The sequence below is a fragment of the Nerophis ophidion genome, linkage group LG13 (genome assembly GCF_033978795.1).
Source record: "Nerophis ophidion isolate RoL-2023_Sa linkage group LG13, RoL_Noph_v1.0, whole genome shotgun sequence".
Lineage (NCBI taxonomy): Eukaryota > Metazoa > Chordata > Actinopteri > Syngnathiformes > Syngnathidae > Nerophis > Nerophis ophidion.
Genome location: NC_084623.1, coordinates 18,970,422 through 18,988,245, shown reverse-complemented (window position 1 = coordinate 18,988,245; position 17,824 = coordinate 18,970,422). Strand labels below are relative to the sequence as shown.

At 40.0% G+C, this 17,824-nt stretch overlaps 1 protein-coding gene across 1 annotated transcript in view; it reads right to left on the bottom strand.

The window, feature by feature from the left end:
• The window catches only part of cfap65 (cilia and flagella associated protein 65), a 35,865-nt gene that overhangs the window by 3,645 nt on the left and 14,396 nt on the right, over positions 1-17,824 (bottom strand). Inside the window, exons 17-33 of the mRNA XM_061919413.1 lie at positions 17,503-17,649; positions 17,248-17,422; positions 17,030-17,158; positions 16,716-16,929; positions 14,986-15,114; positions 13,150-13,240; positions 10,080-10,159; positions 9,829-9,895; positions 9,615-9,725; positions 6,734-6,925; positions 6,399-6,542; positions 4,856-4,981; positions 3,620-3,736; positions 3,414-3,521; positions 3,267-3,317; positions 542-726; positions 290-418 (exon numbers count right to left, since the gene is read on the bottom strand). Of these exons, the coding sequence (XP_061775397.1) occupies positions 290-418; positions 542-726; positions 3,267-3,317; positions 3,414-3,521; positions 3,620-3,736; positions 4,856-4,981; positions 6,399-6,542; positions 6,734-6,925; positions 9,615-9,725; positions 9,829-9,895; positions 10,080-10,159; positions 13,150-13,240; positions 14,986-15,114; positions 16,716-16,929; positions 17,030-17,158; positions 17,248-17,422; positions 17,503-17,649 (2,195 nt within the window). The remainder of the gene's footprint in view (positions 1-289; positions 419-541; positions 727-3,266; positions 3,318-3,413; positions 3,522-3,619; positions 3,737-4,855; positions 4,982-6,398; positions 6,543-6,733; positions 6,926-9,614; positions 9,726-9,828; positions 9,896-10,079; positions 10,160-13,149; positions 13,241-14,985; positions 15,115-16,715; positions 16,930-17,029; positions 17,159-17,247; positions 17,423-17,502; positions 17,650-17,824) is intronic.

Below are 17,824 nucleotides of genomic sequence, written 5' to 3'. Positions count from 1 at the left end.
AGATTACTAATAATTATTTTACCTGTGTAAGTAAATTCCTAGTAATGCTAGAGCCTGGAAAGGTTGGTGGAAAAATGGGCTGCAGAAGCTCATCACAATGCAAAAATGTTAATACATTAATGTGAATCCTGAGAACAGACCTCTAAGAAGAGTTTAGTTTAGTCCAGCTGAGCAAGCCAAACATATTTTTTATGGGTGCCAATGAATTTCAAAATCGACCGTATGCTGAAGGTGAGAATGGATTTGACTGAGAAGTCACAGCTTTTACTGTCTCTTTCAAATGTGTTACCTGAGTAGAGAAGTGATAACATGCTCGAGGAAGGTTCGCTCAGGAGTAGGCGTCTCTGCAGGGGGCCAATCAAGGTGTGTATCACACAACATGGTTTTAGGACAAGGAGGCTTGATAGAGAGGAAGCACCTTTAGGGAGGAACACACATTATTCTATTATTTCTATACATGAACAACAGAAAACATATTCTAGGGTTGGTATAGCTTCATGCATTAAATATCCACATTGATGTGACAGACTGAGTAGTTTACCTATAGTGACTATTAAACTGGTCGGGGAAATTTCTGATAAATTCCTGAAACCGATAGGAGCGTGCTGTCACACACAGATGCAGCAGAGTATTTTGAGGTGGTACAGGGCGTGCCCCAACTTTTACATGATCAGACTGCACACGCTGCTCTGCTCGTGCTGACTTGGAATTAATAGGCGGCAGAATCTGGAGATACAAATAAGAGTGAATCAGTGCATCAGGAGTTGCTACATTTTTGTCAGGCAGGTCACATATGTGTGAACTGTTAAAGAGTCACAATTACAGATGTCCGATTTTGGCTTTTTTGCAGATATACCATACCATACCATACCATACCATACCAACTTTATTTATGAAGCCGTTTAAAATCAACCACAGATGAAGAACAAAGGGCTGTACACCACAAATAAATAGAGACAAAGGACAGACTAAAAAATAACATTTAAAACATAAGTAAAATACACATTAAAAAAGCAAATACTATATTCCGATATTGTTGAACTCTTAATTACCGATTTCGATATCAACCGATACCGATATATACAAATATACTTATAGTATTTGGTCATTCTGGACATACTGTGTTGGCAAGCCTCCTCCCCCTTTAATGAGTGAGAATTCTGCTGCTGTAGCTTCCGTATATTCATTCTCTTTTTATGCTCTCCCACCTGTTCTAAGTCTTAAAAAATAAAAATAAAAAATACTCCTATGTTTGTCCGTCCACAACATTTGGACCACTGCGAAATTAAAGTTAAAGTACCAATGATCGTCACATACACGAGGTGTGGTGAAATTTGTCCTTTGCATTTGACCCATCCCCCTGATCACTCCCTGGGAAGTGAGGGGAGCAGTGGGGAGCAGTGGGCAGCAGCAGTGCCGCGCCCGGGAATCATTTATGGTGATGTAACCCCCAATTCCAACCCTTGATGCTGAGTACCAAGCAGGGAGGCAGTGGGTCCCATTTTTTTATAGTCTTTGGTATGACTCGGGCGGGGATTAACCGCTGAAATCCGACAGGAAAAGACGGTGAAATTACGACTTAGTTTAAGAAAACATAAGGAAAGGTATGACAAAGTATTATTTTCATATATGTATAATAACATCGATGTGAGACATGCAACACCTGTAAAAATGTGCTTTTTTTGATGCAGCTATGTATCAATCAGAGAGTCTGCAGGTATACTGCCTATTGTGACAATTAAATCTATTCATTTTAATAAAGTTTATTATTTAAACAACACAAAAAAATACTATTGAAGTTTGTCTTGAAGATATAGCATATATACAAGTATATATTTTCAAAAGATAGATTCTGATTCTTTTGGAGAGGATGGGTCATGGATAGTTTCAATCGAAACCTCGGATTGCCTCCACAAACAGTTTGCAGACAGACTAAAAAAAAAGGGTTATTAATGTAACTGTAGAGCAAAATTCACGCTAAATTTACACAAAAGCATATCCAATACATTTTTATTTAGACCAGTGGTCCCCAACCTTTTTGTAGCTGCGGACCGGCCAACGCTTGATAATTTTTGTTTTTTTTGTTTGTTTTTTTGTCATGAAAAATGGAGGTTTTTGGGATTGGTGCACTAATTGTAAGTGTATCTTGTGTTTTTATGTTGTTTTAATAAAAAAATAAAAATAAAAAATAAAAAATAATTATTCATAAGAAATTCTTCTGCGGCCCGGTACCGGTGGTTGGGGACCACTGATTGAGACCACAAGAAGACAGTTGAACATAGAATAGAATCATCATAAGTCCTCATTAAATTAATTACTAAGTTCATGAGTTAATTTGCATGGCCATACATTGATGATTAATAGAGTAGTAGGAGGAGTCGGGGTTGCGGGGTCTCAGCTGCATTCGGGCGGAAGGCGGCGTACACCCTGGACAAGTCGCCACCTCATCCCAGGGCCAACACAGATAGACAACATTCACACTCACATTCACACACTAGGGACCATTGAGTGTTGCCAATCAACCTATCCCAAGGTGCATGTCTTTGGAGGTGGGAGGAAGCCGGAATACCCGGGGGGAACCCACGCAGTCATGGGGAGCATTGATCTATGAATTTAAAATATGTGCATTTAGAGGTTTGAGCTTATACAATGTTTACGTTGGAATCCACACACAGATTTATAAAAGAGGCCCCAAATGTTTTAGCCTGATTAAGGTGTATCAAAACAGATTAAGGAATGATTGCAGCCTTTGGTGCTTCTACTAAATACGGAATTGATGCGGGCGAACACTTTACCTTACACATGTTTGATTAATAGAGACCAACTTGTAAAATCAGTCATTCTTTAAAAACTTCAGTTATTTTTGTTGTCAAAACAAAAAAATATAATTAAATTGACCATTATTTAATTTTTTTATAAAAACAAAAAAAGGCAAACATATTCAAGAGAGAAGAATACTTTTGCAAGGCACTGTACTGAAAACATTAAATCTGTCTTATGTCCTTCTGTTCTGGGCAACTTTTAAATGCAATTCAGATTTCTTGAGCGGGAAGAACAACCTTGTTGTATTATTTTACCCACCAACGCCACCATATCCTGTGCCTCCCTTTGAAATAATTTGGAGACAAACCGTTATAAATTCAGGTTATTGCATAAGACTTATATATGATTCAAGTGCATGCAGTCACATTTCTTTTATATCTGTATCCTGAATAATAGTGTGAAGGCTTGACTCAACTAACACACAATAATGAAGCTACTGTCACCTTGTACTTGCACAGTGACGGCCCTTTTGTTGGAACAGCAGTGGCAGATGCCTGTAACAAGCAAAAGTTATAACCGTAAGGACTGCTCCCATCATCATTTTTGCGCGTTGTTGTTTTACGCTTATTGTTAAAAACTTGCTGGCTTACAGGGAGGTCTCTGTCTGTTATTGTGAATTCATTCTGCTGCTTCTTTCGTTCTTGCTCCCAACGCTGCAGAGCATCATAATATTGATCCAAAGCTGCTTTCTGCGTCAACTAAGAAAAAAAAGTTGGAAAGGAGTAAACTTAGGATAAGGCCCTTATCTTCTAGTTCAACAGATGGTGTGCAACACAGCCAGTGAGTTTGGGGGTACCTGACAGGTGATATCGAGCTGATAAACAGTGGGGTAGTCTGTTGCCTTGAAGGTCAGAACACAAAAGATGCTCTCCCCTGGATATAGAAGTCCTTGTTCAGGATAGATATGTACAACCTTACACCAAACAAAAAGCACACGTGAAAGCCTAGAGACACCTGGTACAAAATCAAAACCTATATGCACATTAAACCAATAGAAATATATTAATAGTAGGGGTGTAACGGTACGTGTATTTGTATTGAACCGTTTCGGTTCGGGGGTTTCGGTCCGGTACGGTGGTGTACCGAACGAGTTTCCACACGAACATATTAAGTAGCCGCCTATGCTAAAGTCTTAACAAGCTGCTCCGCTCTGCCTCTGTGTCTGTCTGTACACAGCACACAGCATTGTCCCACCCACACAACCATCTCATTGGTTACACGCAAAGCGGTAACAGCCAATCAGCAGTGCGTATTCAGAGCGCACGTGTGTGTGCGTGTGTTACGACAGCAAAGCCCTGTCTGTCTGTTACCTCACTTTACCTTTTCTGCGTTGATTGAGCTGTGTTGAAGCAGCAAAAAAGGACATGATGTTAAATGAAGAGTTTCTGTCTGTGATAGTTGATATAATATTGTTACTGCATCATTAAGCCTACATGAACTCCATGGTGTTCAGGGTTGAATAGTCTCTCCTATTGTTATTGTACGATTTTTTCAGCTATAGTTACATTAATCATTAGTAATGTAGCAAAATAGTTTTGAATGGCAGGGTCCCTGCTATCACATGTTGATACAAATATAACATTTACATAATAAAAATCAACTACAAGCTTCCCAAATGCTGTAATAAATTAAGCATGATGAGTTGAGTTGAAACTGTTTAATGTTGCACTTTTTATATGTAGAAGAAAGAAAAGTTTTGTCATTATATTTAATCTGAGCAACAACTTGAGGCAGTTTAATGTTGATTAAAGTGGGCAGAATTATTATAGTGTTCCAAATATTAAAAGGATAAAGCCATTGTTTACAAATTTGGTAAATAAATAACCAAAAATGTTTTCTTTTGTTGTTTTCTTACTGTACCAAAAATGAACCGAACATTGACCTCTAAACCGAGGTATGTACCGAACCGAAATTTTTGTCTACCGTTACACCCCTAAATAATACCCAAAATCATTTGGTCAAACACTGAGGACTGTCCACTTTTTTATAATGAAAACTATCATTTTTTTTCCTGGATCCGTAGAATGCTCACCTTGGTTAAGTTCCATTTATAGAGGGTTTCTTTCAGGGACGTGTTCATTAAGAAGATGACTCTTGAGGATTGTGTGCCAACTGGCATGTTGCCTATAGAGACACTGTCCTGAGACAGGAATGCACCCTGCACAGGTACACACCGGCGTTAGAGCATAGATTTAGAATAAAACAAGTTGCAGTGTGATCAAACAGGAGAGTTCTCCAGAATGGGTGCCACTGTGTACAGTATGTATGTACAGGACTGTCTCAGAAAATTAGAATATCGTGATAAAGTCCTTTTATTTTCTGTAATGCAACTAAAAACATGAACATGTCATACATTCTGGATTCATTACACATCAACTGAAATATTGCAAGCCTTTTATTATTTTAATATTGCTTTTTATGGCATACAACTTAAGAAAACTCCTTTCTCAAATAATTAGAATATTTCCTCAGACCAAGTAAAAAAAAAGTATTTACAACAGCAAAACAAAATCAAACATTTGAAAATGTCAATTAATGCACTCAGTACTTGGTTGGGAATCCTTTTGCACGGATTACTGCATCAATACGGCGTGGCATGGAGGCAATCGGCCTGTGGCATTGCTGAGGTGTGATGGATGCCCAGGATGCTTCAATGGCGGCCTTTAGCTCATTTGCCTTACTGGGCCTGGTGTCTTTCAGCTTCTTCTTCACAATAACCTACAAATTCTCTATGAGGTTCAGGTAGGGGGAGTTGGCAGGCCAATGGAGGACAGTAATGCCATGGTCAGCACACCAGTTACTGGTGGTTTTGGCACTGTGGACAAGTGCCAGATCTAGCTGGAAAATGAAATCATCTCCATAGAGCTTTTCAACAAATACAGCTTCAATAGCCGTATTCCCATGGTCAAACCACTCCTGAACTCTAGACAACGGAAGTTCCCTCAGTCAGCAATTGTTTGGGGAGCCATGTCAGCTGCTGTTTTTGGTCCACTGTGTTTCATCAAGTCCAAAGTCAATGCAGCTGGGTACATGCTTCCATCTGTTGTAAAGCTCTATGGAGATGATGATTTACTCTTATTTTTTCACTTGGTCTGAGGAAATATTCAAATTTTTTGAGATAGGATTTTTGAGTTTTCTTAAGCTCTATGCCATAATCAGCAATATTAAAATAATAAAAGGCTTGCAATATTTCAGTTGATGTGTAATAAATCCAGAATGTATGACATTTTCATGTTTTTAGTTGCATTACAGAAAATAAAGGACTTTATCACGATATTCTAATTTTCTGAGACAGTCCTGTATGTATGTATGATCATCTTGTGCTTTTTCATGTGTCTTATGTGACCAATAAAGTTCCTCGAACCCAATATATCTTAGGGCTGTTACATAGTCGACCACTCACATTCACAGCTACCTGCAATTTATAGATTTCATCCAATGTGCTACCCATATTGTTAAATCACTCTTCTCTCACGTTTGATTTTATTGGATTGTGATTGATACCCACAGTTATGTTATGGTTTGTAAATGTAATGTCTATTTCTTGCACTTAAACGCAGTTTCTCCATACTCACCAGTCCTGGTAGTGGTATTCTTCGGACACAGGGTATAGATGATTTGGTATCGCTGCTTGAGAGCACTGTTTGAGGACCGAGGCCACAACAGTCAAACCGTAATAGTGTAGTGTCTCCATCTTGGATGTGAATAGGAATATCCATCTGGTGATACACAAAAAATACATTACTACACTTAGTCACAGAAATGAAAGATTGCTTTAAGGCTTTTATTGATATGCATGTTACTATTAAAGCTGTATTCTAAATGATTAAAAACAAACAGATCATTTTCTGTTACAATTGGCTGAACTAGGTTAGAACTGAGCAGTATTCAGATTATATGACTTGCATACACTGTGCATCTTGGCCTCCAATGGAGAGAAAATGAATTCCAGCGATGCTGTCTTCCCAGGTAGAATTTCTCCCACTGGGTTGAGGCAACTCAGCAGCGGTTGATTAAAATTGTTCTCTTGTAGCTGTGACAACACACCTGCATCCACTTCATAATGGACAGGAATACCACCACCGTTGTAAAGGGCATACATCTACAGGACAAAACCAATTACATGAATCAAAACAAGTTCTCAATTTTAGGTGTGTGTATGACTAGAGAGTTATTAAAAAAAGGAGCCAATTAATCCTGAAAAGCATTGCTGTTTCCACCAAATAAATGTAGAAAACAAAGTTCCCAAACATTTTCAAAGTTTGTGAAAGCAAACAAACCCACATACTAGCTATAAAGGGTGCTTTTGTGAAGAAATGTACAAACATACAAACATCCATTTATTTTGTATCCCACTTATTATTAAGGTAACATGTGTGTATTTGAATGAGGGCTCGTGTAGACAAAAAAACATTCAATCACTTTCACATCAATTAACATTTTAAAACATATGTTAACTTCCTCATCTTGATATAAAAAAGCAAATCAGCACAAATAGTTTTATTATTTTTTGTTTCGTAAGTTAGAGTTTTTTATATCGTGCTACAGAGTTAATAATGCTGATCAATTTGAATGGATAATTTACATTTTATTTTTCAGCATCAAATGGTTCAAGTCTGTCAAAAAATAAAATAAAATAAAATAAGGATTTTTTTATTTTCATTTCAAGTAATATGATCTTCATTACTTTTATTAACAGAATTTCTAGGCGCAGTCAAGGCATTGAGGGGATCCGGTTCGGTGGCTGCAGGATTAGGTCTCTGCTTTTTGCAGATGATGTGGTCCTGATGGCTTCATCTGGCCGGGATCTTCAGCTCTCACTGGATCGATTCGCAGCTGAGTGTGAAGCGACTGGGATGAGAATCAGCATCTCCAAGTCTGAGTCCATGGTTCTCGCCTGGAAAAGGGTGGAGTGCCATCTCCGGGTTGTGGAGGAGACCCTGCCCCAAGGAGAAGTTCAAGTGCCTATGAGTCTTGTTCACAAGTGAGGGAAGAGTGGATCTTGAGATCGACAGGTGGATCGGTGCGGCATTTTCAGTATTGCGGACGCTGTATCGATCCGTTGTGGTGAAGAAGGAGCTCAGCCGGAAGGCAAAGCTCTCAATTTACCCGTCAATCTACGTTCCCATCCTCACCTATGGTCATGAGCTTTGGGTTGTGACCAAAAGGATAAGATCACGGGTACAAGCGGCCGAAATGAGTTTCCTCCGCCGGGTGGGGGGTCTCTCCCTTAGAGATAGGGTGAGAAACTCTGCCATCCGAGAGGAGCTCAAAGTAAAGCCGCTGCTCCTCCACATCGAGAGGAGCCAGATGAGGTGGTTCGAGCATCTGGTCAGGATGCCACCCGAACGCCTCCCTAGGGAGGTGTTTAGGGCACATCCAATCGGTAGGAGGCCACGGTGAAGACCCAGGACACGTTGGGAAGACTGTCTCCCGGCTGGCCTAGGAACGCCTCGGGATCCCCCGGGAAAAGCTGGACGAAGTAGCTGGGGAGACGGAAGTTTGGGTTTCCCTGCTTAGGCTGCTGCCTCTGCGATCCGACCTCGGATAAGCGGAAGAAGATGGATGGATGATGGATGGCAATATGATGCACTTTAAATATGTTGTGTTACAGACTAAAAAATAATCTTAATATAGTTAGTCTTTGTTGTAAATTGAGCTATACTAATATTTTTTGTCTTAAATGTTATGGGTGCAATGTCATGCAAAGGTGTACTTATAACAATTTATAGAAAAATGGTACTGGTGTAAATTCCGGACTATAAGTCTCTACTTTTTTCCGACACTTTGAACCCTGAGATGGAGCGGATTATTTGTGGATTTTTCTTGTCTGGGGGCAATAATAAAAATAATCTTAGACATTTAAAAAAAAAAAAGTAAGAACACTGAGAGGGTGTTTTATTGTTTGTGCATCGGTGTCATATTTTGGACGTGTACTGTGCGCGCTGCAGTGTCCTTCTAATTACCGTCAGTGATTTTTTTTTTTTTCCAACCAAAGTGTCGTTCAGTATTCTAGCCTTCTATAGGGTTTCTACACATATGGATTCTTTATTCCTCAATCCAAGCAACATTTTTAAGTTTTACAGTTGAACTAAAACTGACTTTACTTACTAATTTGTCCCATGTTTAATGTATGTAGGAGTGTTTTCGTGCACATTTGTACATGCTATTGTAATGTAATGACGCTAGCGTTGTTAGTATTAGCTAATATGCTAACACATTTACAAGTCTGTCTTAGTATAATTAACTTCCAACGGCATTCTTTTTGTATTGTTTCGGTTTAACAAATTCCTCAGTAAAGTCACCAATATGTCACAGTGAAGTTATTGAGTCTGTTTAGCTGATTGGAGAGCTAGCTTCCGTAGCTAATGGCTCAATGACTATGACTTATGTTTTGTTTGATCAGCCGTTTTACTGCTGTTAAAGGCACCGCTTGGAAACAATTAAGATATTTAAATAAACATTTACTGTGCAAATAAGTAGTTTCGTCATTTATAAATCTATGGCTTGTAGTCCTGTGCCGCTAATATATGTAAAAAAAAATGTTTTCTTCTAAAATTTAGTTGGTGCAGCTTATATCCCAGTGCCCTCCATCGTCCGTAAAATACGGTATTTGTAATCACAGCGGAGGGGGGATAGTGGAGAAGCACTGAATCGAACCCAGTGTGCATTATTTTCAAATATGTGAAGAAGAGAAAGAGAAAACACATATTCAAACTCACAGTTGAATGATTACATAGTATAATAATAAGCTAAAGAAAGCCTACTGCCACAGGCATTCAAAGGCTCACCTGTACTGGAGACGTTAGATCCCCGATCATTACAGGAGTGAAAACATGATGCCTGGTTAGAAAGTAGAGAAATGGTCTTTCCTGCTCCAATGTCACTCCTTGAAAGTGTAACTGTCCAACCAAATTAATTTTAATTAGAAACCATCTTAGAATTTCTCGTAGCACAGCAAATTCTGCATATGCAAAACCCAGGCCATTTTGCTATGTAACTCACCAAGATCTCTCTGCCGTGTGAGATTTTTAAAACGATTGGTAACTGATGTGTTCCAACCAAGACGTGACTGTGAAAAGTGTAGTATACATTATTCCAAGATCAATCAATCAAACATTTTGTATAAGGTCCTTAATCACAAGTGTCATAACGGGCTTTACAAATTCACAACATCCCCTGATCTGAACCCACAAAAGCAAGTCATACTTCAGCCCTTGTGGTCAAAAAATAAAGAAAGAAAGAAATCATCTGACCTGTAGCTGAACTGTACTGCCCTCTGCTGGCCAGAAAGCAACATTCCTGAAAGTGGAGAAATGTTGAAAAGTTCCACAACCTGCAGATATAACAAAAGTATATATCTTTATTGCCTGTATCTGACCAAATATCTGTGAGTTAACATGTAAAAGTGTGTGTGTATATATATATATGCATGCTGGTATATATGATTGCGGGAGGCGTGCCGAGATTAAACAAGGCGATCAGTCACACAGTAGAACACGGGAATAGAGCAGCAGGGAGAGATTAACATCAACAGCAGCGACACTGACTCCTTCAATGACGACTTCGACGAGACGGAGCCGGGGATTTCGGATGCCGTATTCGCCCAACTGTTTGATTCGAACACTGAAGAAGAAGAATTTGAGGGATTCATGGATGAAGAATAACTTAATAAAGTGAGCTTTACATGTGTATTTTGTGTGTTGTGTTGTGTGACATTATTGTTTAAGCAACGTTGAGTTATTGATATATTATTCCTTTGCACTATTTCGAGTGTTACTATATTGTGATTGCACTAACGTTTGATTTACCGTAACAGTATCAGACTATTTTTTACGTGTTTATTGAATCGGGGAAAATAATAAAACAGCTGTTTATTCATTTTGGGAGTGAACGGAGTTGTCAGAACGCTGGTTTGTAATCTGTTAATAAAGTTTGACTGACCTATCCGACTGTTTTGTTGACATTCCCTTTAGCGCAGCTCCATCTAAAGCAGGGGTGTCAAACTCAAATACAGAGTGGGCCAAAATTCTAAACTGAACAAAGCCGCGGGCCAAAGTTGAACAACTTAACCTTTTAATAGGGACCCAAACAAGTTTTGCAAGTTTTGCATTGAATATTGAACAAGCAAGGCTTATATAACTTTCTAGTGACATGCAAAATCGAGTTTTCTTGGTAGCGGGGGTGTATATTGTAGTATCCCGGAAGAGTTAGTGCTGCAAGGCGGTCTGGGTATTTGTTCTGTTGTGTTTATGTTGTGTTACGGTGCGGATGTTCTCCAGAAATGTGTTCGTCATTCTTGTTTGGTGTGGGTTAACAGTGTGGTGTAACAGTGTTAAAGTTGTTTATACGGCCACCCTCAGTGTGACCTGTATGGCTGTTGACCAAGTATGACTTGCATTCACTTGTGTGTGTGTAGAAGCCGCATATATTACGTGACTGGGCCGGCACGCTGTTTGTATGGAAGAAAAGCGGACGTGACGACAGGTTGTAGAGGATGCTAAAAGCAGTACCTTTAAGGCACGCCCCCAATATTGTTGTCCAGGTGGAAATTCGTGATTTTTCTGGAAAGATCGGGAGTGTTGGCAAGGATGAGAATTAGCGTTGAATGCGGTGATACAGCGGCACCGCCATTGTATAGTACCGGCGGACCAGCTCTAATGTTAATTTATCATTGCCTCAAGGGCCAAATGAAATGACATGGCGGGCCCGCGGGCCAGAGTTTGACACCCATGATCTAAAGGATGCATAACGTAACCCCAGCCTCTACTGTAGCATCTATTCTGTGCCCCTTATAATGCGGTGCGCCTTATATATGAACAAAATATTAAAATAGGCCATTCATCGAAAGTGCGCCTTATAATCCGGTGCGCCTTATAGTGCAGAAAATACGGTACTTGAAGACAGCCCTAAGAAATACAGTTTTGAATTCACTCTCTTTTTTAACAGTGGTAACAATAACATTCAGTGAGCGTGTACACATTAGAGCTGTTTAACAGTCTGCTAAATCCCGCCAACCCAGCCAAGTTTACCCAGCTGCTCCACCCCTTTGTGTCAGTGTGTATGTATTTGTAATAATAAATAATTTTTTGTGTTGAGCTGTTGGAAAATACATAATATTTGACGAACAAAAAATTGCACAAAACAAATAAATTGGCCAGTAACATGTTAAAATGTACACATATGTACACTTATTAAAGATAATAAAAAAAATTTAATCTGTGATTAATCACGATCAATTATGAATTTACCATTGGACACATACAAATAACCACAATTAAATATTTCAATAGTTTGACAGCCTAATGCAGGCCTGGGCAATTATTTTGACTCGGGGGCCTAATTTAGAGATAAAAAATGTGTCTTTGGGCCGGTATATCTATTTTTAAGAACACTAATACAAAACTTCACAATAATGTCTGATTGAATCCTAAAAACGTAAAGACAGACCGCCTTAAAAAAACGTAATGGAATTTTAAATTTTTCTATGACGGATATAACACTGAGTATTGACAAGATATGAACGTCACACCACTTTCGATCGACATTTTTTACAATAAATTGAAACGCAACAAATGGTGAAACATGAACGCAAAGGGTACAAAATAAACCCACCTAAAATCTGATCTATCTGATATTTGCTGAATTTCCCCCAGAGATCAATAAAGTAATTTCTATTCTATTCTATATATCCCTAAGCTTTAAAACGTTGTGAAAATCTCCTTCCCCGTCCGTGGAAACGCTTCCCGCCCACACTGCTTGGTGCCTCGGCTGAGCTGCTGTGATGTAGATCAGCGGTCCCCAACCACCGGGCTCGATTGGTACCGGGCCGCAGAATAATTTTTTATTATTATAATTTGGATTTTTATTTTTATTAAATTAACATAAAAAACCCAAGATACACTTACAATTAGTGCACCAACCCAAAAAACCTCCCTTATTTCATGACAAACAAAGAAAATTATCAAGCGTTGACTGGTCCGCAGCTACAAAAAGGTTGGGGACCACTGATATAGATGACAATAGTCACTAATTAGATGACCATAGCAACTACTTATATTACCATAGTAAATAGTATATCACCCATAAGCACAGATTCCAAGCATTGAAATACTTTGCATAGTTGAAGACTTATGGTCATTAGAAAACATCACTTCAAATCATAATGGCAGCTATATTTTCCATCTTAAAGATTTAAAAAAATGATTTGGGAATGTCCGGCGGGCCGTATTGAAAAGCTCAACGGGCCGCATGTGGCCCCCGCGCCTAACTTTGCCCAGGTCTGGCCTAATGTATACATTAAAATCAAATTAAGGGATGCCAGACCTCCATCTGGTGAAGCTCATTGTGACATAACTCTTGTGCCTGGGTCCACTGCTTAAAGTCTACCTGTTGGTCGTCTGGAAACAAGAATGTCCTAATTTCAAAAAAAGAAGAAAAAGAGTAATAAATTAGTATTTGTTATTTCATGGATAAGTGTAACCATTTCTTGACAATTGGAACTCACACAGCAAAATCCCTTGATATATATATTTGGGGCGGCATAACTCAGATGATCAAGCGTTCGTCCAGAAACTTGAGTGTTCCTGGTACGTATCCAGCTTATGCCATTCTAGTCACTGCCTTTGTGGCCTAAGTGCTTTCGATACTATACGGCCTGGGCTACTGGATGTGAAGTTGGAGAAGATGCAGGTGGAGGCCCCCTTGGTGTCCTGGGTTGTAGATTACCTGACTGACAGACCACAGTATGTTCGACTGCAGGACTGTGTGTCTGACAGGCTGGTCAGCAACACCGGGGGCCCGCAGGGTACTGTCCTCTCCCCCTTCCTCTTCACCATTTACACCACCGATTTCCACTATCAATCAGAGTCCTGCCACCTTCAGAAGTTTTCTGATGACTCTGCGATAGTGGGGTGTATTGAGGATGGTGATGGTGAGGAATACAGGGCACAGGTGGAGGACTTTGTCACATGGTGTGGAAAGAACCACCTCCAGCTCAATGTGACCTAGACCAAGGAGCTGGTTGTGGACCTGGGAAGGAGGAGGAGTACTCGGGCAACCCCTGTTTCCATCAGGGGGGTCGATGTGGTCATAGTTTAGGATTATAAATACCTCGGAGTACACATCGACAACAAGCTGAATGGCCCTCTACAAGAAGGGACAGAGCCGCCTCTACTTCCTCAGGAGGCTAGGATCCTTCTACGTCTGTACAAAGATGTTGAAGATGTTCTACGAGTTGGTGGTGGTGAGCGCTTTCTTGTCCGTCGTGGCCTGCTGGGGCAGCGGGCTGAGAGTGAGGGACGCAAACAGACTGGACAAGTTGGTAGAGAAGGCCAGTAACGTGGTGGGAGTGGAGCTGGACTCTCTGGCGGTGGTGTAAGAGAGGAGAAGTCTAGCAAATCTCTTAGCCATTATGGAAAACACCTCCCACCCACTACACTCGGACCTTGCGGAGAGAATGAGCATGTTCAGTGGAAGGCTCAGACTCCCAAAAAAACACGGAACGACACAAGAGGTCTTTCTCACCGACAGCCATCAGACTGTATAATGCATATGTTCCTTCTTGACTGCACTTAAATGTAGAATATATATACAATACATTTATATTATTCTAATGCATCATATATATAATATATGTCATGTATTATTTATTATTATTATAGTTTATTGTGAGCGAACTGTGGTGCTGAATTTCCCCCAGGGATCAATAAAGTACTTTCTATTCTATTCTATTATATTCTATTCTAAGTGAGACACTTCACCCATCTTGCTCCCAGTGCCACTCAAACTAGTGTATGGATGGGAATTAATATTTGGTGGTGTTCGAAGAGGCCTGAGGGACAAATTGGCAGCCACCTTTTCCGTCAGTCTACCCCAAGGCAGCTGTGGTCACAAATGTATCTTACCATCATCAATGTACAGCATGCGTGTGGAGTGATTGAATAGACAATCTGAGTTAACAAAGTAAAGCGGTTAGAGTGTCTACAAAAGCGCTACTGTATGTAAAGATCTAATCCGTTATACATCAAATTTAAAAATGATGTACATTGAGGCAGAGGCAGTAACTAAACAATACTTAGTACTGTTGTTGTAGTTTGCTAGAATAGTGTACATTGGGTACTGTAGTGTACTCTTAGGTCTTGCCTTTTGCGTGTCACTTACCACTCTACAGGGATGCAGCCAGGATTGTGAAACACCAACACAAAAGTAGAAGGTTCTGAGTTCAGGGGAGCTGAACTGAAGTTAAAATCCAACATGGCTTTGATTAGAATGGTGGGGTAGGTGCGCATACTAAAAACAGAAAAACAAAAGAAGGTCTTGTAGAGGAACTGCAGGTTACAAATACAGTTTGAATTATAAATATTCCACATTCTGTCTCCAAAACTTACAGAATAATCAACTATAATACATACAATTAGAGATATCAGATAATGGCTTTTTTGCCCATATCCGATATTGTCCAACTTTTAATTACCGATTCCGATATCAACCGATACCGATATATAGTCGTGGAATAAACACATTATTATGCCTAATTTTATTGTGATGCCCTACTGGATGCATTAAACAATTTAGCAGGGTTTTCCAAAAGAAAATAACAACTTCAACTCAAGTTATGGAAAAAAATGCCAACATGGCACTGCCATATTTATTATTGAAGTCACAAAGTGCATTATTTTTTTTAACATGCCTCAAAACAGCGTCTTGGAATTTGTGACATACTCTCCCTGAGATAATGCTGATACCCACTACAACTATGGGAAATACTATACTTTGACTTTCACAAAGTGCATTATTTTATTTTATTTTATTTTTTTAAACATGCCTCAAAACAACAGCTACAAAAACAATGAAGGCACACAGCTTCTGTCCAGAGTATACTACAGTAATAAAGTAAATCATGACATAGTCCTCCTTTAGTGCAAGGCCGCCTGGTATACTGTATAATAGGAAATTATAAACCGGGCTCAATCAGCCGTGCTTTACCATATTTATATGAGTAACAAAAATGTGCTGCAAGCTAGTGGTGAGTGCTTGAAGTGGCCTAACAGTCAGCCAGAGCTTCAGAAATGCTGCATTGAGACAGGGCACCTCTGTTCACTGCAAGCTGCAAAGTGTGCGTCATGCAGGGCAGACTAGCCGCATCAAATTCCACCGTAGCTTTTGCCAAACTGCATGCGTTTTCCCTGACCACAACGTGGGCTTTCGCCCTGGGGTGGTTTTTGTTGTATTTTTTTTTTTTTCTTGGTGGAGTCTTTAAGCGACAACTGTGTGGTACTACTTTTTTCCGGTGTTTGCTTTTCATCCATCTTCCGCTTATAGTCATCGTGTATCTCCTTATGATTCTTGAAGAGGTGGGAGATCTAATGGCTCGTATTAAAGGACGACGTCTTAGTTCCTCCTCGCATAACAAACTTGTTGTAGTCATTGCAAATTGCCAGTTTTTTATCCATCAGACACACTTTAAAATAATCCCAAACCATAGACATGGTGTCGTTAGTCAGTCACCGAGCTCTCTGGCTTGTTAGCTATGGCTACAGCACCGGCACCAACACACTCTTGTTGTTGTTTTGCGCCTCTCGCGGCGGTTTGTTGAGGTCATCAAGCATCACCAGTAAACCTTTCATAATGCAGTCCTCAACTCCTGTGTTGTGTGTGGGAGAGGGGGGAGGGGAGAGGGGAGGGGCTGAAGACTGGGAGACGCAACTGCTCTGTACTTCTCCCTACGTCCGTGTTTTACCGGATACGTACCGCTCCGTACAACGGCGTTTTAAAAAGCCATTAATTTTACTTATTGAAACTAATACCGATAATTTCCGATACTAAATTTTAAAGCATTTATCGACCTATAATATCAGTAGTTGTTTGTAGGAATATGGCTTGTGTCTTACCTGTGCCTTTCTGGATTTGTGTAAGTGTGTTCCACAGGGGAGGGGATGGAGAGTAGCTGCTCATTGAAGCTGTCTACTGAGAATAGTTTCCACACATATGCCTTGTTGAGCCACGCTACAGTGCCGCGACTGCACGCATCGGTCACTTGTAGGGTGGGGAACACACCCTTAGCACGCATTTCACACAGTGGTTGGGGAGAGGACAACGGCACACCTGTGGTAAATAGAGTGGGACAGATGATGAGAGTAAATGGGCTGAAAACAATTCATGTGCTGTGTAATGTTTTCATCTTGAGTATATTTTGTCTTTATACCATTGGGGCTCAGTGTGATGTAGCTGATGGTCCACTGGTACTGGGCTTGTCTATCCGGCCTAAATGTGGCACGGAGGAGCCTTGTGGACTGTGAGGCCATAGTTTCGCTTTGACAGTCAAGCTGCAGAGCTGACCCAAATCAACCCACACGGAGTAAGTTATCTACAGCTTTACTTGCACTCTGATGTAAACGTAACATCAACAGAGATTTGAGGTACCTGTCTGCATACATGTCTCAGTTTCTGGATCCTGATGAGTTTGCTCATCTTGTAGTGTCTGCTCAACAGAAAGAGTGAAGGAGACTGAGCAAGTACTGTTGTTCACAAGAGAAACAACAACTGACTGGGAACACCCAACCAAAGTGTCCTCCATATCCACAAATTCTCTAACAGCCTGAAAAGGAAACACATAATTATGCATTAACATGTTTGTTTAAATGTTGTGTGAATACAATTTTTATTTGGCAAATGCACCTGTATGAAGCCCTTGGAGCCTGTCCCCACAACTTTGAGGGGAATAACTGTCTTTTCACATTCAAGATTCTTGACTGGCCAAACAGAGACCAAAGGTTCAATGATGTATGTTTTCTCTTCCATTGGACTGAAAGACCAAGTCTGCAACTATAGTGTCAAAAATTGCAAATTGTTGTAAATGAAATCTAACTGCACATAAAACAAACTAATAGGTTGCCACATGTTAAAATTGACAACAAGGGCCTGATCTACAGCAATCCAAATACCAAGTGCTAACAGGGTGTGCAAACAATAAAATTGAATGTGGATATGTTTTTATATG